The 23,920-nt window shown below is 47.5% G+C and overlaps 1 protein-coding gene across 1 annotated transcript in view; it reads left to right on the plus strand.

Annotated features, from left to right (window-relative positions):
- The window catches only part of LOC120837758 (zinc finger C3H1 domain-containing protein), an 86,324-nt gene that overhangs the window by 52,609 nt on the left and 9,795 nt on the right, over positions 1-23,920 (plus strand). Inside the window, exons 24-30 of the mRNA XM_040207326.3 lie at positions 1,287-1,514; positions 3,805-3,962; positions 6,387-6,507; positions 7,014-7,189; positions 10,703-10,774; positions 15,780-15,887; positions 22,457-22,720. Coding sequence (XP_040063260.1) covers positions 1,287-1,514; positions 3,805-3,962; positions 6,387-6,507; positions 7,014-7,189; positions 10,703-10,774; positions 15,780-15,887; positions 22,457-22,720 — 1,127 coding nt within the window. The remainder of the gene's footprint in view (positions 1-1,286; positions 1,515-3,804; positions 3,963-6,386; positions 6,508-7,013; positions 7,190-10,702; positions 10,775-15,779; positions 15,888-22,456; positions 22,721-23,920) is intronic.

Below are 23,920 nucleotides of genomic sequence, written 5' to 3' on the forward strand. Positions count from 1 at the left end.
CGTGTCGTCTACGTGTGAACACACTCGCACGTGTGGTCGGCAGGTGTGCTGGAGGCAAGAAGGAAGAGAGCAGGCACATACTTAGGAGGTCGCGGGGAGGCGCGAAATGGCAAGTTCAAAGCTGGGATGTGCGACCACAAGAACGCACGCTCTGCGTTCCACTCCTGCCAGGGCGCTAACTTTAGAAAAGCTTCCACTAAATGTTTGCCATTCACTTGGTCCGTTGCTCGTTGGAGTCCCTCAGCATTCACGACGTTGCATGGTGTCTGAACAATCCTGTCGACTTCAAGCACGACAAAGTTTGTGCCGTCGAGGCATAATATGCGTACCGAGTTCTTTTGTGCAATGTCACTGCAAAGCAACACTTGATACGTTCTGACCATCTGAAATTCACAGTCAATAGACATTTTTGCAGTAAACTTCTTCACATGCGAACGCCCCCTCCGCTGGCCTTGTTTTCCACTGTTGCCATTTTCGCAGGGTAAAGTTCTGGTCGACCAACACACTCAGTACCTATCTTTGCGCATATTTCGTCTTTTTTAACGATTCTTGTTTGTGTGTGCTAGTATGGGGCGTAAAAGGCAATGAAGATCAATACAACGGCACGATGCTGATGTATTCTGACGGGCGAAGCGAGCTGGGCTGCCCTTCATTTGTAGTTCAAAGACAACTCCCCAGACGGCGCTTATTACTGGAAAAAGGTCAATTCACCGATGTTTGTTTGCAAACAAGCTCGCTGCCAGTGGACCCCTGTACACTTACAGATTTTCTCCTTTCTTTTAGAGCGCAGCTCTTAGGCGCCTGTTTCCGGCTTGTGCGGCGTCGGCGTAACCACGCGGTGCATTACGGGTAAATTTCCCCGCTAAATTTAGCAGTACATTTTCCCCTAAATGGGAGGCGAGCAGGAGAGGAAGAGGGGCATAGCCTCCTCTCCGTACCTTCCCCTCCCCGTCCTTAAGAGCTGCGCTTTAATTCGGCATGTTGCATGGAGTTGTAAACGGCTTTTTTAGTTTCGCATTTTTTTTTTATTTCTACCACTTTCTACAATGCATGCAAGTTCTTGCAAACGTATTATGGAAAGCTTCTTATCCGATTGCTGTGCGTTGCCGAAGAACAAATAAATACACTATCGGAAGTCTACCTGCCAAATACCGCTACGCCCTCGTAGCATCGACTCCCACTGAACACAGCGAATACATCACCCGTCTGCGAAGCATGGAATAGCAACCGATCGAAACAGCTTACGGAATCTCCTCGTCCGGTCTCTGTTCTCACCTTCCCCACAGACGGCGGTGAAGTCTGTGATTGGCTTTGAGCACTTTGTGGTTGAGCCCGAGGCCGGGGAGCTGATGGATGCAACCACCCAGGACATCCTGCAATGCGCCAACATGCTGCTCAGCCCCAACGACCTGTGCTTCCTCTGGCTCTGCTTCCTGTACTTCGTGGAGTTCCGACACCTGCCAGCGTGCCTCTTCTCCACCGAGCGGGGCTCCTTGGGGAGGCTGTGCAGCAAGGTACCAGAAGCACTTCCACCACCGATAAAGGAAACGTGTCCCCGAGGGCCTGTTTGCACATTTGCATTCAATCGAGACCGCTGGCACCGTCAATGTGGTAGCCCCGGAACGTTTCTGACCTAAGTATATTTCCAGAGATTTTTTATGCGTTGCTCTTTCGCCACGTCCTTCGGGCAATTCCGACAATGTTGTGAGCAACCCTTTCTAATAGATAGTGTGTAGACTTGACCTTACAAATACCGCGAAACCTTCAGTTTAATTTGACATTTTTCGTTTCCTTTCGTTTTTGGTAACGTGGGTTTCGTATTCGGTGTGCAGGACGAAAGAATACGACATTTGAACCTGAAATGCGAGAATGTATAGGTGAGGCAAAACAAGAATGTGTGACAATCACACATTCTTGTTTTTGGAGCGAGGAGCTCGTGTACCAGAAAAGTCTACCGTAGAATACCGCGCATCCACCCATTCCACATTAAGCGCCCATTACCAAATTCGTAAGATCTGAGAAAATACGCACGGTACATTAAAGGCCCATTCACACTCTTGCAAACAAGTACGACCGAGAGAGACGAGACTTGTTAAAACCTCTTACTATTTCTTAGGACGAGAGAACACACTGGCGCCATCTATACGGTGACCCTGGGACTGCAGTTCATGAGAGCGAAGGATTTGCGGTATTTCCGAGGTCAAATGTGCGTAATACCTGTAAGCAAGGCTCGTTTATAATGTTAACAAAAGTCTTTTGAGTCAAGAAAGAAAGGATAATGCGCGAGAGAAATTGAAAATATGCCGGACCGCCAAGTTTACACTGCTACCCAATAGATGGCGCCAGTGTGTCCTCTCGTTGCAAGAGCTTTCAAGGAACCCAGTTTTCAGAGGTCGCAAGAGTGTGAACGGGCCTTTATATGTAAAATTGATGACCGGACAAGCGCCCATCCACCATTTTTTTGCAATTATCTCCAAAGTTTAAGTGGGCGCTTGCCCAGTATGTCGATTGCACGATGTGAAATCTTCTGATTGGTCGATAAGGTCACGACGTCACAGCCGCATGACCTTACATGGGAATTTCGAACAACACACAATGCTCGCGTGAAGCGCGATGTCACGCATAAAATGAAAGGGATTAAAAAATGACATGTAGTGCGAATTAATGACTGCCGCATGTTTCAAATGGTTTCACCTAATAAAGTAATTCATTTGCCTTAAAAAAAATTTGAAGAATTTTTGGGCAAGACTTGAACCCACGACCGTTCGGTTGCGAGCCAGACACGCTACCAACTGGGCCGTGCCCGCCGCACTTCCTGCTCACTGGCAGGAAGAGCATGAGAAGCGAATGAGAAGGTGATGCCAATGGGGCTCGATAACGCTATTGCTTTTCACCCTTAAAAGCTGAGTTTAAGCATCCTCCAAGTTTTTCGTGAACACCTTTCAGTGGCGTGGAGGGATGAAATGTTGTTTTAATGCATACCAGAAGTGACAACATTCAAGGTGTCTGTGCATCTGCGAAAGAAGTGCACATGTGGAGCAGAACTATTTCAGGGCTCCCTGATAGATGGCACTAGTGTGTTATCTTGTCTAAAGCGCTGGATGGATTTTGTAAACAAGTACCTCCAAGCTGGTGCAGGCTCGGATACACTTAACCAAAAATGGCTGAGCATTGCCGCCATTCTAGTTTGTAGCAGAGGCAAGCACCGGCATCTACATTAGACCGATAGGAGTGTGCTCGCAAATGGCGGCACGTCACCGGCAGCCACGGCAGACCAATATGGAGAGCAAGTCATCTGCTTCTTGCGCAGGAGTTGCGGTAACATCAGAACGACGCCAAGCTCTGATTGGCTTTGATTGGAAAGATAGTGGGTAGACTTCAGTGCGGTCTACTCACTACTTTTTTTCACTCGGCCAATAAGAGCTCGGCATTCTGACACCATCGCAAGAAGCAGACGAACCTGCGCTCCGCATAGGAGCCTGCGTGTCTGAAGGTGGGATACACCATGAGCCGAAAATGGCGTTGTGTCACCGGCATCCAAGAGGAGAGCCCACGGCATAATCAAACGACGGCGGTACTTGGATAAGTCGGGATATCCAGTGCTCTAATCTTGTCATAAGGGTCATGAGTGGTTTTAAGAGCAGAAGCACTTAAACACAAGGGTGGGAACCCGCCTTAATGTGGTGAGGGGGTTGACGTGTAGTTACTTCCACGCTCCCCCGTTCTGAGGCAGCTGAAGTGCACGGCAGAGGGGGAGACCTCTTCCAGCAGGCTTACAGTACGGACTCTACAACTCTGGTGCAGGACTGCTTCGAGATCCCCTGGCACGAGCGCCGGACGCTGACGCAGTCGTACGACGCCCTGTGCTGTGCCTTTCACGAGGGCATAGACGAGCTCGGCGGCCCCGAAAGGTGCCTGCCCCTCTTTGCAAGCCAGCTGGCCCTGATGGTCTCCCAGGGAATGTGAGTGGGACTTGGAATGGGACCCCGAAACAGGGGGAACCCTGCCACGGAACATAGATGCAGATGGGAACCCGAAACTAACGGGACCTTGAAACGAATACAACACCCCAAAACAGATGGGACCTCAAAGCAGGCGGCAAAACCCGTCCGGGCAACGCTCAAGGTGCCCGCACAATGTGTCGTGTTCCAAATCTTGCTATGTGAAGTGTAAGTTTGTCCGCTTCTTTTTCAAGGGTTAAGTGACGTCAGAATGCCGAGCTCCAATTGGCTCTGATTGAAGGATGGTGGGTAGACCTCGAAGCAAGCTTCCTCGAGGTCTACCCTCTATCTTTCGATCAGAGCCAATCAGAGCTCAGCATTCTGACGACTCCACAACATTGGAGTTGTTACTCCTTGTCATTTCATTCCGACGAGGAACTGGAGTTTTCGTCGGAAGACTTGCCGCACTTTCCAACAGGCGTATCGGCGTATGGGACCAGTCCCATGCTGTCGCTGTAGCACAACATATCTAATTGAATTACGCTCAGCTGGGATGTCTACATGGCTATCGCGGCGATGAGAGGTGCCGATTCAGAAAATATGTCGGTGGCATCGGCGCTATCAGCACAGTAAAACCCTGTGGTAAAACCTACCGGCACACCGCCAGCTCGCCACTGACGCTCCCATTCTCCTACTGCCGAGAGAACTACCGGTTACGGTGACAGCGCACATCACAACCGTCAAAATTACTCCGCGGGTTGTTTTGCAGGGAGTTGTAGAGGAAGAAAAACTCAAAATTTCATTAATTTTTCGTGTAGAAGTTAATAAATGAAAATGGAAACAGATGCCTTTTCGGCATTCAGCGAACATTGAAAGTTTAATGTAAAGATTATTTGGCAAAAGTAAAAGGAGTCACTTCATGGTCTTTAAGCCTAAAACGAGTGCGAGCAGAAGTCGCGTCGCACCGCCAAACAGCTTAACCGTAACAATTGTTGCGCGGGATGGCACAATGTTGGGTTACGTCGTGGCGTCGACGTGACGCGATTCTTGCTTGTTTTCATGTTTCACACATTAATTTCCGTGTTCGGCCTCTGGCAAGCCCGACTGAACGGACCGCCGGCCACCGAGTGAAAAGCCTTTCCCTCAAGGCTTGGAGTTTGGAAGAATAAAGAATGTGAAGCTCGTATGTATGTTTGCAAAAAGAAGCACAGCTAAACGTAAACTGTTTCACGCTTTAAGACTGTTAAAGTGTTTGTTCTGAACAGTGTTGCTGCACTGCCCCTTCAATTTTTCCCGCGTCCAGTGGCGAAAATTTTGTTTTTTTTTCCCGCAGAACTAACTTAGTGACAAAACTCATTTTTAGGATATGTATGATGCCAAGTGTCTTTAAATACAGCAACTGCTCACTTATGTTCTTGTTTTGTAGAAATTTTCTTTGCATAAATTACGAAATGTAGGAGTTGGACGTTCAGCAAACTGGTCCCCCTCCCCCCCCCCCTTCCCCCTTTTCTTTTCCACACTCTACATTGGTTGAATGAACTAAGGGAACTAAATGATGAAGGCAAGAAGCCCATTAACTAAACTGTAAAAATGTGAGACATTTAGAAGAATATTTTTATCAAACACACTGTGGTATAGTAAATTTATATTGCATTTATTAAATTGTCTGAACTAGGGTTTCTAGCTGCCATGGGGAGAAAATTGCCTAGCTGCCATGCTTTCTCCCACAATGTGGGAAATTACCCACGATTCTGCAACACTTGTTCTGAATGCGAGTCAACCAAATCCAAAGTTTGTCTTCTGGCGAAATATTAATAGTCTCAAATTTGCCTCAAAATTTGGTTCCACACATTACGTACAGAGATCTAAACTAAAAACCAGTCACAAGTCACTTTTTTTTTTTCTTTTTAAGGTATTGAAGTTTTAAATTTGGTTTGAATGGTTGAAAGGATCAACTGGCAAGACTGAACTTGACATTAAATGTTCTCAAATAGAGGACAGTTTGGGGGAAGTACAGTTTGTTTCCGACAGATCACAAGAAGTTTGATGGCGTGAAATGAATGCTGGTTTAGCTCACGCCATAAAAAATAAATAAAAAGAAAACCATGCACGAAATACTGTGTTTTTTGGACTGCCTGCTTGACTCGACTACAACATCATCTTCCGAATGGAGAGTGCGAGAAAATTTGCATGTTGGTTTCGGCGTCAATTTTATTTGCCGTTTTCTCAGTCGCCGTTTTGAATTTAGAGATGAGAGATAAGCATGCCGGAGAAGTGCAGATCGGGCACTCCGAAAATTTGTTCAGTTTGGGTAGCTGGAAAAACCGCCGGAGCTCCCCTTTTATGCTTCCTGCCGTTTTGTTTGTTTGTTTTATTTTGTCCGTTTGAATGTTTTCCGCCTCGACTGTCGATGTGCCCGTGACCGGTGTCGCCCTCCCCGCCCAGGGGTTCGGAGGCGGTGGCGCTGTGCGACTCCGTGCTGCTGGACAACCCCACTTGGTCCGAGGGCTGGATCGAGCTGGCCGAACTTCACCTGCGCCTCGGAGACACCGCCCAGGCCACCAAGGTCTCCCGTCTATCCTCGCGCGGTCTCCCTGTGCACCGTTCGAAACTTTTGGCAAGGGTGGTACCGCAGTGTGAGAATCGCACTCACTATCTGCTGGGTGATGAGCTTCACAACGAAAATGCGTGCTTACACCTTTCTGACATGGAAGTACAAAGTAAATTCCTTATGTCGCTCGCAGTTAAAAGAAAACTAGAATTACTCACGCGTCGCGGACCCCACCTCCTCCTGCCGTTCTACGATTATCTTCCAGGTGACAGTCATTTTGACAGGCACCAGTGCGCCACCTATGGGTCGAGAAGGGGAGGTATTCACTGGCGGTGGTAGCCGAGCGCGTCTTTATCAGCATGATCGAGCTCATATAGTTGTTTTAATAAAAAGCACGAATTACTAAAAGCATGCTGAAACACCTTCGCCCAGTGGACAATGGAAGGACAATGGACCAATGAGGAAGTCTGTTTCAGGACCCATGTCTTGCTTTCCCCCCCCCCCCCCCTCCCCCCATTCAGGCGCTGAGGAACGGCCTATCCCAAGTTCCCGGGGACGCCCGGCTGGTGTTCAAGGCGGCCACCGGGAACTTTGAGCTCTCGGGCTTTGAGCTCAGGGAACTGCTCAAGGACTTTGTGGCCACCCACTTTCACATGGAAGCTCTCTCGACGGACACCCGCAATGACGGCACCACTGAGTGAGTCCACATCTTGAAGACATTACACTTGCAAATGCTGGAATGTGTAAAGGGGCTAAAAGCTCTTTGGCTCTAAAGAAGGCAAAAGACGCACTGCGGCAGGTGTACTCTTCCCAACCAGGGACGGCGCCAGGATCTTCATAATAGGGGGGCAGTGGGGAGGCGAACCAAATTGGGGGGGGGGGGGGGGGGGGGGGGGGGGGGGGGGGGGGGAGGGGGGGAGGGGGAGGGGCGGTTGCTTTGAGGTGCTGTCGCCCACGGGCTTATGCAAGATAGCTTATGCGGTGTGCTCATTGAAAAGGGAAATGCGGAGACACGAGGAGGAAGACGGGGGGGGGGGGGGGGGGGATCACAGCAGGGACCTCTGCCCCCTGTGCTCAGCCTCACAACCAGGTTTTGCTTCCCTTTCTGAGACAGTCCGGAATTCCCCATGACCTCGACTTTAACTAAGCTCACCTTCGTTCACGTCTCCGGTCTCCGCTGAAGATAAGCACCACAGAGCGGAATACGGAGAAAAGCAAGCAGGCGTCACAAAGGGAAGCTGCTTTTTCTAAAGCGCATGATAGCTTACTCGCCCGCGGTTAGGGAGGCATGAAGGCACCCTACCCGCGGTACGACTTCCAGTGGCTGGAAGTTAATAGAAAAAAATAAATAAAACGCATGAACGGCTCTAAAGTCTGGACGGGAGGAAGTGGCCGAGTGGGCTAACGCGTCTGAGCTCGGAGCGTGGAGCGAAAGCTTGCGCTGGGAACCTCCTGGGTTCTATCCCCGCCGCCCCGGCCCGTTTCGATCTGGATGAGTTTCGTACCGGCACGCGTTCGTGTGATCACTACTGCGTGATGCACGTTAAAAACCCCAGGTTAGCGGTTGTACCGCACTGGCCAAATTTCTCATCTACAGCTAAGAGACCGATTACCCGTCGAGGCGCATCCCCATCAAGGCTATATAAACATAAAGAGCAAGCCAATTTTTAAAGTCTGGACACTCGTTGCACTGGGTCTTCAAGCCGACGTCGTAGGCAATTATTTGTGTACAAAGCTGCTTCATCTTGGGGTGGCAGAAGAAAGTTTAGGGGAGGCGCCCGCCACCCCTCGCATCCCCTTGGCGCCGTCCCTGTTCCCAACCAAAAATGACATTTGTTGTTGATGTTGTAGTTGTTGATGTGGTTGTCGTCGTTGAAGTTGTACTCTTAGTAGTAGGGCTTAGGCTGTCTGTCGTCGATGCTGCCGAATCCTCGAAAAAGATTGCCTGCCGCCCACGAAAAATTAACCTGGGTCTGCTGCGTGCGAGGTGGATACGTTACCACAGAGTTACGTTACGGGGTTTATCTACGGCAAAGTTGTTATACGCTAGGGTTTGGGAAAAAATCCATCCTCACTTGTTGACAGGAAACTCCCTATTGGTAGTGGCAAGTATGAATAAATAAAAATAAAAAGAGGGTGCAACCAGTGTGAGTTAGCCTTCCTTGGCATTATTAGATAGTGAGGTTCTGACCCCTTGTTATCATCTCTAGGCGTGGCATCGAGAGGTCGACCTAAAAGTCGTCTTTGAGGCCGTTTTAGACATCATCCTCGAGGTTGTCCTCTAGGCATCGTTCTCGAGGTCGTCCTAGAAGTCGTACTTGAGGTCGTCCTCGAAATCATCCTAGGAGTCGTTCTAGATGCCGTCCTCAAGGTCGTCCTAGAAGTCGTCCTCGGGGTCATCCTAGAAGTCGTCCTTGAGGTCAACCGAGAAGTTGTCCTAGGCATCGTCCTTAAGGTCGTCCTAGAAGTTGTCCTTGAGTTCGTCCTAAACGTAGTCCTAGAAATTGTCCTTGAGGTCGTCCTAGACGTCATCCTCAAGGCCAGTGGTTTCCGCGAAGCCCCACTTCTAGGCAATAAAAGTTGGCTTTTTTCAGCTTGAGAATGAACGTTGCAATTTTCGGGTGCGTTTTCTCGTGTATATGTTAATAGGAGAAGTCTACTTCACACTGGCCCCCAGTTGTATCTATTTATTAAATCACTATCTTAATTAACCAATAACTTTTCTTTCCCCTCACCACGAACGGGGTCCTACATCATCTCCGCCAATCCACAAGGGGTCCGCGAAACGTCAGTGGTTGAGAACCGCTGCTCTAGGCGTTGTCCTCAAGGTCGGTTCGAGGTTTTCCTAGAAGTCGTTCTTAAGGTCGTCTGAGACGTTATCCTTTAGGCACCGTCCTAGACGTCGTAAAGTTTCGATCGAACAGTCGTCTCCGCTCGCGTGAAGAGGCACGCGCAACTGCAAGCCTGCCAAAGTTGCCCTCACGTGCATGCGAACATGATTGCACGACAAAGGCACCAGCCGGTGCGCTTGCAGCTCACTGTTTTATGTTTGCTTACTTTTGTTGAAAGTCTGACACGTTGGGAACTGGTAAAACGGTGGCAAAAGGTTTTTTGGAATTGCGCGGCATTGCCTATAGCATTGTACACTTGTGGGCGGTCTCAGCAGTAAAAGCACAAGCAGCGAGTTCCGTCACAGCACGTCACATCAGAGCACAACACACCTCAAATTGACCTTCATTTGTACAGCTCTTAAAACAAATATTTTTATTTATCTAAGAATATCTGCTTCAAAAACCACTTTTGCTGCTCCGAAAGTGAATGTAAATTTTATCTAGGTGTATACAGTCGAAGTAAATGAATGCTTATAGACAATAGAAAATAAACGGTAACCATTATCTATGCCAGGGGTGGCCAGGCTGGCCCGGCCTAAGAGCCGCAAACGAAACCACGAAACTTCTAAGAGCCGCGGGGGGGAGGGGAGGGGGGGAGGGGAGGGCAAATTTAAATTTTGTTCGGAGTCTGACTGTACGTATGAGTGCACAAGGCTGTACGACAGTATGTATGGGGGTTACAAGGCTGCCAAACCGCGAGCCATACTTTATTCTGCCTGAAATCCCTTCTGTTTTTCCTGGGGAAACGCGGAAAGGAGCCAGGGGGGGGGGGGGGTCCACTTATGAGGGATCCGCGAGCCGCACTTGGACCACCAAAGAGCCGCGGTTTGGCCACCCCTGATCTATGCAGACAGAATCGCATTTCGTGAACACGACGCCGATGCCCAACAAACTGGATTATCATCGAACTGCTCAAATGTTTTTGGATGCAACAGCGTTCTCCCGGAAAATTCTCATCTGTAACACGAAACAATATGGCCCACTGCTCTTATCGCATGCACATGCGGGTGGTGGGTCGGTCTGCGTGTCTGTCGTTGGACGAGGGGTCAAGGGGTGGTTTGACATGCAGGTGACACACTGGACGAGCGTGCATTGCAGTTGGCTCCGCTCTACGATGGCGATGAAGAAACTTATTTAAAAAGGGAGTGGCTCTCTGGCCTAAAAAAAAATGTGAGACGCTCGCTGGAACTCCCGCCGTCCTTTTCACAATGCGTCACAGGAGCAAGCAGATGACCACTTTGACACCTCTCTGCCCCTTTTTTTGTTTTTTTTTTATTTTCGCGTCAATCTTGCCTTATCTTCCTTGTTTGTTCTTGCAGGTCTCGCGTGGGCTTTCCGAAGCTCCCGAAGAACAGCCAGTGCTCGGCGGTTCACGCACATCTCATCTACATGTAAGTGCCTTTGAATCGATTGTTTCAAAGAGGTCGTCCAATATCCGCCACTCGTCTTCCTGGGAGCACCTGGTGCATCTTGTAGAGCAGAGAGCTTAGAGTCGCGTGCAAAACAGTTGGCGAATTCCAAACTTTCACTGCGTCCTCGAACGTACCTTGGTGCCGTTTGTGAACCGCTATACTCGGCATCAATGTTTTCGTGGTATGTTTTCAGAGTTGATATAATTTCCTCAGTACTGCAGCCCAACACTGCTCAAAGGGCGCACGGCTTGGTGCCCTCGCAAAGATTTTCTTCCTCAATCCTGACAAACAACCTCGAGGCTGAAAAAGGGTGGGGACGATTGTCTGTACCTCATATATACTCCGTTTTACGATAACTTGGTGAACTGTGAAGGCTGCAACCCCCTGTCGCCGCGACCCAACTAGAGCATCGGAGGAAGTCGGATGAAAACACTCCATGGGTCGAGGCAACAGAGACCTCGCTCGTTACCACCGCGGCGGCAGTGCCGTCCGTTACAAAGAGGAGCTCTAGGTTTCTTTCTCTTTTAACAGCAATCGAACTCGCATGATTTTATTCCCATTGAGAATATTTAGAATAAATGAGGAATAAATATTTACGAATTTATGAGTTTCAATTATCTTTAAACCAAAAACGTAACGCCCCATCCGTATCCACTCCCGATTTTTTTCTCCTTGTAGCACCGTGGCCCTTGGCACCATTCTTTCTTTGTTGCGCTCAACTGGTTGCAACTTGGGTTGCGTTTAGACAGACCCTTCTGACCGCAACACTACAGGACAAAGAAGAAAGACAGACATGTTACTTTTTCGCGTCGGCCTTTTTTCAAGAACAATGTTGCTTTTGAACGATCGCAGCCATGTAATTGACCACTTCCGCTCAATACATTTCCCTGTCATTTATTTATTTATTTATTCATCCTTAATATACAAGGTACATTATAGAGGGGAGTGAACAATCTAAAAAGAAAATGTAAATTAAAATCAACTAAGGGTGCTGTTAGTAAGAGTTTGTTTAAAAAGTGATGTATCAGTAATTGATGCTATTGAAGCAGGAAGGTAATTCCAGTTTTTTAATGTGCAACGTAGAAATGAGACACTAAAAGTGTTAGCGTTATAGTTTCGTATGCCACCATTATGGATATGGTCGAGGCAAGCCGAGTGACAAAATGGTTGAAGTACAAGTTTCTGGCGTAGTAATGGGTTGTGATCTTGTGAAATAAACAGAGACGAGCGTGTTTACGGCGGGAGGACAAGTTAGGTAATGACAAGGTGGTTTTCATGTTAGTGACACTGGCTGTATGGTGATAGTTGGACAAGATAAAGCGAGGTGCTCTGTTTTGGATGACTTCTAATGTATCGGTAAGACTTTGATGATTGGGATCCTGTACGGATGGTGCATATTCTAATTTGGAACGAACTAGACACTTGAACAATATTAGTTTCAGGGATGAAGGTGCTTGAAAAAAATTGTATTTTAAATATCCCAGCATGCAGTCAGCATGGCTTGCAACATACTCGACGTAGGTAATCCAAGAAAACTGAAACAGATGCCAGTGTATCATTGTTTATGTAATAAGTGGGACATACAGGTTTTGTGCGTGATACCCTCATTCTCTTACTTTTATCAGTATTTAATTCCATTAGCCAAGTATTGCACCAATGAGCTATAATGCGAAAGCATTAACTGTTCCATGGAGCAAAGCCAGCGTTGTCTATAACCATCTGTAGCAGCGAAACGGCAGTTGAATTCCCATTGGCCAGCAAAACGGCCATTAAATTCTTATTCGACGTGTCTGCAAACGTGTCCGCCTCTCTGCCCGGTTTCCTTGACACGCTGGCCGCAAGCAACCAAATCAGATGCACTTGCTCCAATCTGCCCAGGAGGCGCCAGTCATTAAATTGCAGCCGCCTCGGTGGCTCCGAGGCGAGAGCATCGGCCTACGGATCCCCAGGTGGCGGGTTCGAATCCCAACCGAGGTGCCCGCAATATGACAGAGGCTTATTGCGGACAAGGCTCCGTGTAACCGAACTTTCGGTTGCACGTCAAAAGATCCCCATGTGGTCGAAATTAATCCTCAGTCCTCCGCTGGGGCGTGCCAGATGCCCGTCGTAGGTTTGGCACTTAAAACCCCCAAATTCGACTTCGATTCATTAAATTGCAAATGCTCTCCGTGGTTTGAGTTGCTCTCTCTCTTAAATCTACGCTCTCCGTCAGCATGATTCAGTATGTTGTCACAAATGCTGGTTCGCTCCGTTTATGGTCGAGCGCTTCGAGCTTGCGTGTGTGAAAGAACCTGCGGTGCCCATGACCAGGCATCGGACATGACCAGGCATGACCAGGCATCGGACATGCCGTTAGCGTACACCCTATGGCGGTGCACCACAGCCATCACAATGTCACTGTGGTTACAAAATAAATAACAACCCCGGATCTTAATATATACGTCCGATTCTTTTATCGTTCAATTACCCAATCACACCTTAATTCTTACATTTATAAATACTTCATTCCCACCATAGTACAGCTTCGCTGGTCTTCCTTCTTCACCAGAGTGGAAAGTTTGTTATGAAGTTCTGCAGGTAAAATGGTAATTGACGTTCATAATCAAATGACAAGTGCTTTGTTTTTTATCTGAGTTATAAATTGCTGTTTTGTTACAACCTTTAGAACTCGAAGGAACCATTAATTTATGGGCTCTATATTATTGTATTATTTCAGTGAGATTCAGTACCTAAAATAACCATTCACAGCAGTTTGTGCTGTCCTCCTTCGTTCATCTTCTCACCCTGTCTGGTGCTTCTCCATGCAACTAAACACTAGTTGTGTTTGAGGGACTCACTCCTGCTGATGCTAGCTAAGGGATACATGTAAGTGAGAAGTTAATGTAGACATTGCCTTTTAGTTGGATGTGCCAACACTACCCAGAAAAAATATATCGGCAAAAAAAAGTTGATTTTGAAAAATGGCATATTTACATCCACTGACATCTAGAAAGTATTCCCAGAAAGTTTGAGTAATTTACACTGCATAGTTAATTTTTTTTATTAATTATTTTCTGTCCACCGAAGCTAAAGGAATGGTAGGGTTTTGGAGCATTTTGAATGCATTTTTCTCCTTTACACCTTTTTGGTGTAAGTTTCATTTTAGTCAACCTATCGTTTGATAATGGCAGTACAGGGAAGGCTCGTTCTTCACTTTTCCTGCCCGAAATTTAATAAGGAATGCGGCTATGAAATTTTTTTTTTGTCACTTTACGAATGTTTTCTTATAAATAAAGTTGACCAACTTTGCAGAAGCAAAAATTTATAGAAATAAGACTTTGTATGGAGAACTTTTCATAGAGGCACCCTCTAGGCATTCTGCTACATATCTAGCGAATAAAAATCTTCAATGTTGTGATAGTTTTCTGACGATAGATTGACTAAACAACCTAGGCGTGTTGCTGATAGAAGCTGCTCTAATTTCCTTCTCATTTAACCGACAGACCTGAAATTCTGTTATGCACCGTCTAGCATGACCACCAGCCTACCCTGTCAATTTCATTGATTTTAAGTCAAGGGTTCAAATGTTGACCTTCCAAGGGGGTGTGTCCCCTCAATCTTAACATAATGTCTGCATTGGTATGAATAAAAATGATGCTACAAAGGTTATTTTGGCTGCTCCAAGAGCTGCTTCAAAATGACTCGGACCAATCGCATCACTGGTATGCTCCAACGTGTCTCGAACCACTCTTATGAATTCTTTTAGTTTAGCGAGATTCGCCCATGACAAAATGCTGTATGAGAAGGAGGGGCGAGAAAAGGCCCCAGCAAAATGCAAGATTTTGGGGGCGAGATTACTCTGAAGCCGTGTCTCACAGAACTTAAAATAAACCCTTCTTCAGATTTCTTTCTTTTTTTTTTTTTTTTCTGAGTAATACACATAATTTTTATGTGAACCACTGCTTGTTGCATGCTCGTTTTGGCGTAAGCATAAGTGATAGAACAAACTCTTCTCGCAAGCTAAATATGTTTTTCGTTTAGCTTTATCTATTGGTCATTGACGCTTGAGCACTCGGACAGAGTTTATTTTTGCATAGTCTGCTTGGTCATAAAAAAATGCCATTCGTTCACGTGATTTGCTCTTGCTTACACAATTTAAGTTTACCTCAGACAGAATAAGCCACCTCGGTGGCTCCGAGGCGAGAGCATCGGCCTACGGATCCCCATGTGGCGGGTTCGAGTCCCGGCCGAGGCGCCCGCAATCTGATGGAGGCTTATTGCAGAGAAGACGCCGTGTAGCCGAGCTTTCGGTTTTAGTCGAAAGATCCCCAGGTGGTCCAAATTAATCCTCAGTCCTCCGCTGGGGCGTGCCAGATGCCAGTCGTTGGTTTGGCACGTAAAACCCCCAAATTTGACTTTAGACAGAATAGCTTTATGATCACTAATCCCTGGGCCGTATGCATGTTCTCGAAATCCCGGAAGTGTTACAAATTAAAAGATCCATAATACGGCCCGTATCGTGGCGTGTAAATGCACGTGAAAAGGTGAAAATGTACAAAAATTTACCTCGCGTGATGAACACACTGCAATATATCCATTTTTCTGCAAAACAAGTGCATTCATTATGCGAGTAAATTTGGTGCATCCCTAGTCAAGATGTTTATCTATGACAGTACCTTTCTTTCTGTTCACTGTTGCACTGGCAGTCATTGGTGCCAGTGCACCAATGACTGCCAGTGCAGTCATTTGGTGCACTGGCAATATGAAGGTAGTTTTTTTCAAATTGACTTTACTAGAGCGAGGCTCTGCTGTACTTACATTAGGTCAGAAACAGGCGTTGTATGCTGAACTCCAGTTTAGTGCACTTACCACAAATATTTTTTCTTTTTTTTTTTTTTTTTTTTTTTTTTTTTTTAATGGAGGGATTAGTTTGAGGGCACTTATAGTGCAAGAGGTGTTCTCTGCTCAGCCATCTGGTATTTAAGAAGAAATGTCTCGCATGCAGAGAGCTGATGAAAAAGACGGGAGCAGCCGAATCGGACATCACCGAGCTCTACGAAACATTGGTGACCATCTCCAGCTCGACATCTGACGTGCAGCTCGCCTGGTGGTGGTGAGTGACCGTCCCTCGTTTTGTTTTCATCTTTGTCTGGCCACTCTGTGCCCATCACTGGTGTTGTTTCAATTATGTTTGTTGTCGCAGCTATGTGTTTAAGTGGCGCTGTTGTAGTGTAAGGCAACAAACCCTCGCTTCATCTCTGGCTGGCGTTTTTACCGAAGCTCTTTTTTTTTTTTGTACGCAAGGGAATAAAGAATCTGTCACATTGCTTATTGGGGCCAGTTTGGTGCAAAGGAGAAGGAAATGATAAAAAAATGTTCTAGCAGTGGGGATTTAGCCAGCCTTGTAGTATTAGCTCTCTTCACCACTGTAAAATGGAAATTTGGCCGGTTCAATACAACTTTGAACTGGGTTTCCTAAATGTTCACTGGCAGCAGTAGTGACTAGATTGATGCACTGTACAGTGCCCGTCTATAGCAAAACTGAGAGGTGTAAAAACTCGCCTGGGAATATCTGAGTAATGCACTCAACAGACACTCACTGACTCCCTTTTACTCACACATGCTCAAGTTTACATATAAACACACACTAACGCAGACTCACTCGGGCTCATTCACACACAGGCACATATTTGCACACTAATACACAGTCACATTAGGACACCCTCACATTTACACAGTTTCAAACACATGTACTAACCGTGCACTCACTCACACTCGGGCATACTCACCTGGGTGTCTAGCGGCCAGGAAAACCGGGAATTGTCAGGGAAATTTTAATTACCGGGAAAAATCGGGGAATTGTCAGGGATACTATCAAAAAGTGAGCCCAGCCAGGGAAAATGAGCCGGAAACGCCATTGAGTGCCCCGAGCGAAGACTTCAGGACTTGGGGGCAGAAAAATAGGCAATAAATTCTGCTTTGAGCGGAGCGCAGGCTCTGCTCACCTGATGTAGAGTGTGCTACTCGATGCAAAGGGAACAGCTGACAAATTTAATTAAACCTTGGATTGGATTGAATTGAGGGCACAACACTAGGCTAGATCCAGTTAGAGCTACTATACTCCGCGACAATTTTTCTTGGCAACGCAGTGGAAGGTACAGGCCCGCGTCCCCTGTTCCATTTTGAGTGTACGCAGGCTCTCCTCCTCCCCCATTTCCGGGGAGAGGAGGAGAGCCCGCGCACACTCAAAATGGGAGAGGGGATGCGGGCCTGTACCTTCCACTGCATTGCCAAGAAAAGTTGTCGCGGAGTATAGATTTAGTAACAAATGGAAAAGCTCAGACTCCAATCCAAGCCTTAAGCCGAAAATATGCATCTGGCAGCCATGCTGCCATTCGGTTATTGACGTGTGTGGTTGAGCGTCATGTTTCCATCATGTTTCCGGAAGTGGCCTCTTCACTGATGATGTCGGCGGCAAGAAAGTGCTCGTTTAATTTGGACTGGATGAACTCGGAATATGAAAGCTGGATTAATCCCGTGCAAAATGATCCTCACAGTGCTCAATGCTCAATGCATTGTGTTGTAATGGTCGTATATATTTAACCGCCTCTAAAGTGTTTAGGGAATTTCACCTGAAATTGTCAGGGGAAACCTGGAAAAGTCGGAATTTCAAAATAATAATTTGCTAGACACCCTACCCTGACTTATGTATGGGCATACACTGAGTATAGCGTGCTTATAACGAGTACATCAAGAATATATCTGAACTTTAAGGGAAGCAGCGACAAAATACAGTATAGACCACTTACAACATAACCGCTTATAGTGCAGGACCGGGTATAACGCGGTTTTTTTAAATCATTGGTTCGCCTCCCATAGAACTCCATGTAATTACATACCGCTTAAAATGCAGGCGCGCGAAGGGAAATACCAGTTATAGTGCGGTTTCTGGCACAGCCCGCCGACCGCGCCGATGACCGGAGCAGCGAGCACGCTTCCCTGTGCGACACTAGATAACGGCGCTGACTGCGCGAGCCGCAAGCGGCACTTGCGGGTCAAGGAGGTTGCTCGAAAAAGCGGAGAGAAGCGAAGAGAGAGGCTTCAGTTGCCATAGCGACGGAGGGACGCACGCACGTGTCATTCACGTGCGTGCGTCCCTCCGCTGCGTTGGAAACAAACAACCGCAACGACAGACCAATCGCAGGTCGAGGAGAAGTGTTCGCGCGCGTTACATGCCGGTCGCGGGCCGGCTGCTTCTATCCGCAAACATGGCGTCGGTTGTGATCATCCTCGTAGACGGCGTTCATCTCATCGTTCCGCTTAAAAGCGCTATCCTTGACTGTGAATTTTCGTAGTGTGTCGCTATGATAACCCAGCATGTACTAGAAGGGAAAATCCACCTACTCGTGCGGCGATGTCGTGGCGGCGCTCTCAAGACGGCAGAAACGCCCTTGTCGTCGTATTTGTTTACTTCAACTACAGTGGTGATTTCTCAGCATTTGTGTCCTCGAACATCGCCCGGATTTCTTATTTGGCGCATTTCATGCGTGTGCTCAAGTTCAAGGTATTACTGGCACGTACCGTATAAAGGATGCAAATTTTCACGCGTTTTCATCTCTGGAGAAAAGTGATTAGGGTTAGCAATCCTGAACGCTCGCAACGTCCGTCCGCAACCCGCGACGCCGTTAAAAGGCTGCGCCAGGCAAAAGCCGCTCATTTCTTTCAAAATGTGTGACACACTTGAGACAGAACTGTACTAGTCTGGAGAAATAAAGACTTTCCTCAAACTAAGCTTTATTTTTCACCTAACAAAATAAATTCTTTTACAAAGGTAAGTTGTCTCATGGCATGTATTTTGGCCTTGAAAAATTGATGTTTTGGTTATAGCGCGGTACCGCTTATAGTGTGGATTTTCACGACTCCCGCGACATACGTTATATGCGGTCTACACTGTAATGGTTTTTGAGCTAGGGCTTATTGCTCATTGAAGAACCAACTCATCGGTGTCTCTACACCGCATGTTGGAGACATCTTCGCAATGGACCTTTTCCACATACCGACGGCACCAGTCGGTGGCTGCATGAACTAAAAATCGAGGAAGTGACCTACCTGCGCTACCAATCAATAATGGGAGCTACGCTACCAGTTTCTTCGCTCTCTGAGCAGCGGCGCCTGCCCAACACGATTGGTCCGTGGCGTCCACCCAAACGTCGCGTTTTCCTTTTCGTCGACATTCTTTTTTTGTGTAACACATATATATTATATATATGCTGCAGTTACGTGTTCTACTCATTGATATACAGCCTCCTTCCTAATTTCCTAAATTTTTCGTTCCGACTTCCGCCGCTTGGCATCAGGCGCTCGCGCGTGCGCGGAACGCTTCTCGGAAAAGGTTTATTGCAGCCTCTAACGTGTCCGATTGCATAAAACCTTTTAGTCAAAGTGAACGGGAGCGTATGAAACACTGTGATCGTCATTCCGGCATAGACCAACGGTTTCGCTGGACCTTCATCGTCATCAGTTCTGCTAGCTTCCATTTCCTCGACAGGGCCACAGTTCACAAGCTTTTCGTTAGTCGAATCCTCCGTGGCAACGTCGTCGTCCTCCATCATGACGAACTCCAATATGCGCTGCCAGCATCTTCGTCTAGGGCCGCGTCATTCTTGTTCCCATTCTTGATGATTGTCGACAGTCGGTGGAGCAATTCTATACGTTTTGGGAAATCTCTTGACCTCTTGACATTACAACAAAGTTCCTCCAGAAGGTACATTTCACTTACAACAAAAAAACCTTTCTTTTCGCGTTCAACTGTCTAGGGCTCGACGTGGTGAAGTAAATCCGTGTATGTTTTGAGTCAGTTGCGATTGGGCGCGCTTCATCAAGTCGTAGTCAGTCTTTGTCGAGGTGGAAGCTGTTTGTGTAGGGTTTGTAGTCAAATAGGAGTAGACGAAAGGTGAGTGAACGCGAACTGTGCAAACCACGCGAGATTTGGTGGGAGCGGGAACTCGTGGTACCCACGGAATCCCTGCAATTGCTTCTTTTAGCTCTTTGTCTCTCTCTCTCCCGTGCTTCTCCAAAGTCGCACTCTGCACGTTTCTTCAGACTAGGTGTGTGTTCTGTGGAGAAGCGTTGCACTTCTCCGTAGGGCTAAGGTTCTTCATTACGCTTCAGGTCCCGAAACTTCGGCCATAGTTTGGCACAGGGTTGATAGCTGTCGCCAGAGGCGCCACTGTCCCTGAGGGCGACTTTTTTTTTTAGCCCACTTTACTCTAAGCGAGCCACTCCGAATTTGCGATTACAACTAGCTTTAAAAACTGTCTTGTGCGCTGTCATTTTGTTGCATCTGTAATTGATCGCTGTGTGCAAGCACTGGTCATTAATTGTTCAGTATAGACCACTTACAACGTAACCGCTTATAGTGCAGGACCGGGTATAACGCGGCTTTTTTAAACCACCGGTTCGCCTCCCATAGAACTCAATGTAATTACGTACCGCTTAAAATGCAGGCGCGCGAAGGGAAATACCGGTTATAGTGCGGTTTCTGGAACAGCGCGCCAATTGCGCCGATTGACCGGCGCAGCCAGCACGCTTCCCTGTGCGGCACTAGATAACGGCACTAGCCTGGCTAGCCGCAAGCGACACTTGCGGGGCAAGAAGGTTGCTCGAAGTCGTGGCTCCAACAAGCGAAGAGAGAGGCTTCCGTTGCCATAGCGACGGAGGGACGCACGCACGTCCCTCCGCTGCGTTGGCGTTGGAAACAATCGCAACGACAGACCAATCGCAGGTCGAGGAGAAGTGTTCGCGCGCGTTGTATGCCAGTCGCGGGCCGGCTTCTATCCGCAAGCATGGCGTCGGTTGCGATTGTTCCGCGTAAAAGCGCTATCCTTGACTGTGAATTTTCGTTGTGTGCCGCTATGATAACCCAGCACGTACTAGAAGGGAAGATCCACCTACTCGTGCAGCGATGTCGTGGCGGCACTCTCCAGACGGCAGAAACGCCCGTGTCGTCGTGTTTGTTTACTTCGACTACAGTGGTGCTTTCTAAGCATTTCTGTTTTCGCCCGGATTTCTTATTTGGAGCATTTCATGCCTCTGCTAAAGTTGAAGGTATTACTGGCGCGTACCGTATAAAGGTTGCGAATTTTCACGTGTCTTCATCATTGGAGGAAAGTGATTAGGGTTAGCAATCCTGAACGCTCACAACGTCCGTCCACAACCAGCGATGCCGTTAAAAGGCTGCGCCAGGCAGAAGTCACTCATTTCTTTCAAAATTGACACACTTAAAAGAGAAGTGTACTAGTCTGGTGAAATAAAGACTCCTCTTTGTCTAACTGAAAATAAATTCTTTTACAAAGGTAAGTTGTCTCATGGCATGTATTTTGGCCTGAAAAATTTATGTTTTGGTTATAACGCGGTACCGCTTATAGTGCGGATTTTCGTGACTCCCGCGACATACTTTATGTGCGGTCTACACTGTACATCTCTAACAACAAGACTTACAAAATACGTTTTTACAGCGGAGCTGTTCAGGGCTAGTTTCCCCAGTATTGTGTCCATCAGCAAACAAATGATGACACCAAACTCTGGACAGCTACCGCCGCCTATGAGCTACGACGGCAACCCGACAACCGGCTTGCCAATTGTCTGGCTGCCACCGTTGCTCATAGGTGATGGCAACCTTTCCAGCCTTTCCACTCTGGCTTGCTGACTTGTGGCGGGCCGTTACTTCACTCCCACCCGAGTACAGCTTCGCTGGTCTTCCTTCTTCACCAAAATAAAAAGGCTAAAAGCTTTTTTTTTTTTTTTTCTTTTTTTTTTTTTAAACAAGAGTGTTTATGCGAGAGGCAATAAGCTAGGCAATGAAGCGTACGGGTTTGCAGTACCTCTACTTGATGGCGCTGCAAAGACGCTCGCTTTTACAAGAAATGCTGTCAATGCGATGACGCATCGCGGCGTTCCATGTGGGGCTCGTTCGGAGGGTGTTCCAAATTTTGCCTGAATTCCCAGTTGCCAGACTCTCAGCAGCGCTGGCTAGATCGGCCGTTCCTGGCCCCTTCGTCGACGCCAGTGCCGCACGGGATTGAGTACCAAGCTTTCTCGTAGCATTACGAAGAAGTTTCATGACCAGTAGTGTATCGAAGGACTCTGGCCGGTGAAAGAACGCAAGCAGCGTCGTCTTCTCCGAAGTGTGTGCTCACGCAAAGCGCGATTCGTCGCTATCGATTAGCAGCTAAGTTTCATTTTTTGTTTGTCTTAGCACAACTAAAACTTTAAGGTGCTTTTTATGAGAAATTTAATGATTTCTCAGGAAGTTTTATTCGTCATGCCTGCAAGGGCCTTCTAAGTTTGTTCGTTGAAGGTGGACCGAAATCGCGTCGCGAGCATACGTACGGCAATGGGAAATCAAAATTTGTTTGTTATAGCCATCACTTCGTCATTACCAGGTTCGTTATAAGCGGGTTGTACCGCAACATTAACACGCACTCGCAGTTAGCCACGCTCAGCCGTACTCATATTCACACGCAGTCTGGGACACTCACTTGAGCACATTCACACCCATACACACTCACATTCAGTCACTCTCTCAGACGCCGACACACACGCTCGCCAAGGCGCGTGCTCGCACCGGACCATCGGGCCCCTTTCCCGCAGCCTAGCTCATTGTCTCTGTCTGACGCACAGCTACCTCAACTACTGCCTGCAACGCCCAACGTCGTCGTCGTCCTCGGTGTCCTCGCTCATCCGCCGCTGCCTGGAGAGTGCGCCCGCCCAGCGGCCACTGCCGGCGGAGCCGCGCAAGGCCTGGCACGACCCCAGTTTCTTCAACCGGGTGCTCGAGTTGCTGCTGTCTCACGTCCCCTCGACGCGCGACCAGGCGGACCTGCTGACGTCTTACCTCGGCGACGGAGCGGCCGGGAAGCGGCGCAACGCGGTCCTGGTGCAACGGTAGGGTCGTCTGCACGCGCCTCCGACATTGCTGGGACGTTGTTTCGCGGCGTGGTCTTTGGACTTAGTTCCGTCGGTGCCTTTTGTGAATGCGCCGCTTAGGGTGGAAGGTTGCACAAAAAGTTTCAGCATCGCGGTGCAGCCTAACTCGTCTTTGCCTAGTTTTTTGTACCGAATGGTGTCGATTGTTGGGCGAGTTGGTACTGAATTCGAGAATGCGCGGTGTCGCTCGAAGACGAGGACAAAAAGGAGAACTGGACATCGCTGTTCACCTCGGTGTTATCTCGGTGTATACAAGTCGGGCAAGAAAAAAAGTGTCTCTACGACGTGTACATCGATGCTTCGATCCCGCTTTGGACGGGTCACAAAAAGCAGTTTCTTAATGTGTCGCGATGGGATTTACTACGGAGGTGCACGAAGGTGATGCATTCAATAATTGAGAGCATGAATCTGTGGAACCTCCAGAGTGAAGAGGAAGAAGAGAAAAACTGGTTTTGTTTGTGGAAAAAAAGTATCTTGTATCCTTTTTTCTCAAAATCATCAAAAAATCTCTCTTTGCTATTCTGGCATTTATTATGACTGAATAATCGGTGAAACGGAAAGAAAATACAATTGGCTTACATATTCTTCACTTCGTTTGGCCTAGATAAGTACCACAGTGACACAAAATACTAAATAAGTGTACACGCAAAGTGTACACTTCAATAATAAAGTGTAGGGAAAGCATAGATTTTTATTTTTTATGATTTATTGGGGTGAGCCAACCTTTCCACAATTTTAGTGAAAGCTTCCACCACCTTTGGGCACCTCTGTAGTAAATCCTAGCGCAATACGTTAAGAAACCGATTTATGTGGACCGTCCAAAGTGAGATAGAAGCGTTAGTGCACACATTTTACATCTTATAACTACAACTCTTTACTATGGTGCAGCACAGTAGAGCACTGAGAAACGGTGTCCTACCCAGCAGCACAAACTGTTGCTCACCCTGCTGGTTGGCATTCGACAGGCTAAATTACGGAGCAAACAGATTGAGCTTTTGTGCATCCCCTTATTTGCACAGCAATGTGAGCAATGTATAAGAAGTGTACGTGCTGGCATGAACGTGGCTACTGAATCGCGGCATCTGAACTTGCAAGTGTATGCCTTACATGCTAGCGTTCAGCATTTGGTGAAACAAAGACTCGCGAGTCATTGGAGCT

This window comes from Ixodes scapularis, unplaced genomic scaffold (genome assembly GCF_016920785.2).
Source record: "Ixodes scapularis isolate PalLabHiFi unplaced genomic scaffold, ASM1692078v2 PGA_scaffold4__175_contigs__length_147842914, whole genome shotgun sequence".
Taxonomy (NCBI): domain Eukaryota; kingdom Metazoa; phylum Arthropoda; class Arachnida; order Ixodida; family Ixodidae; genus Ixodes; species Ixodes scapularis.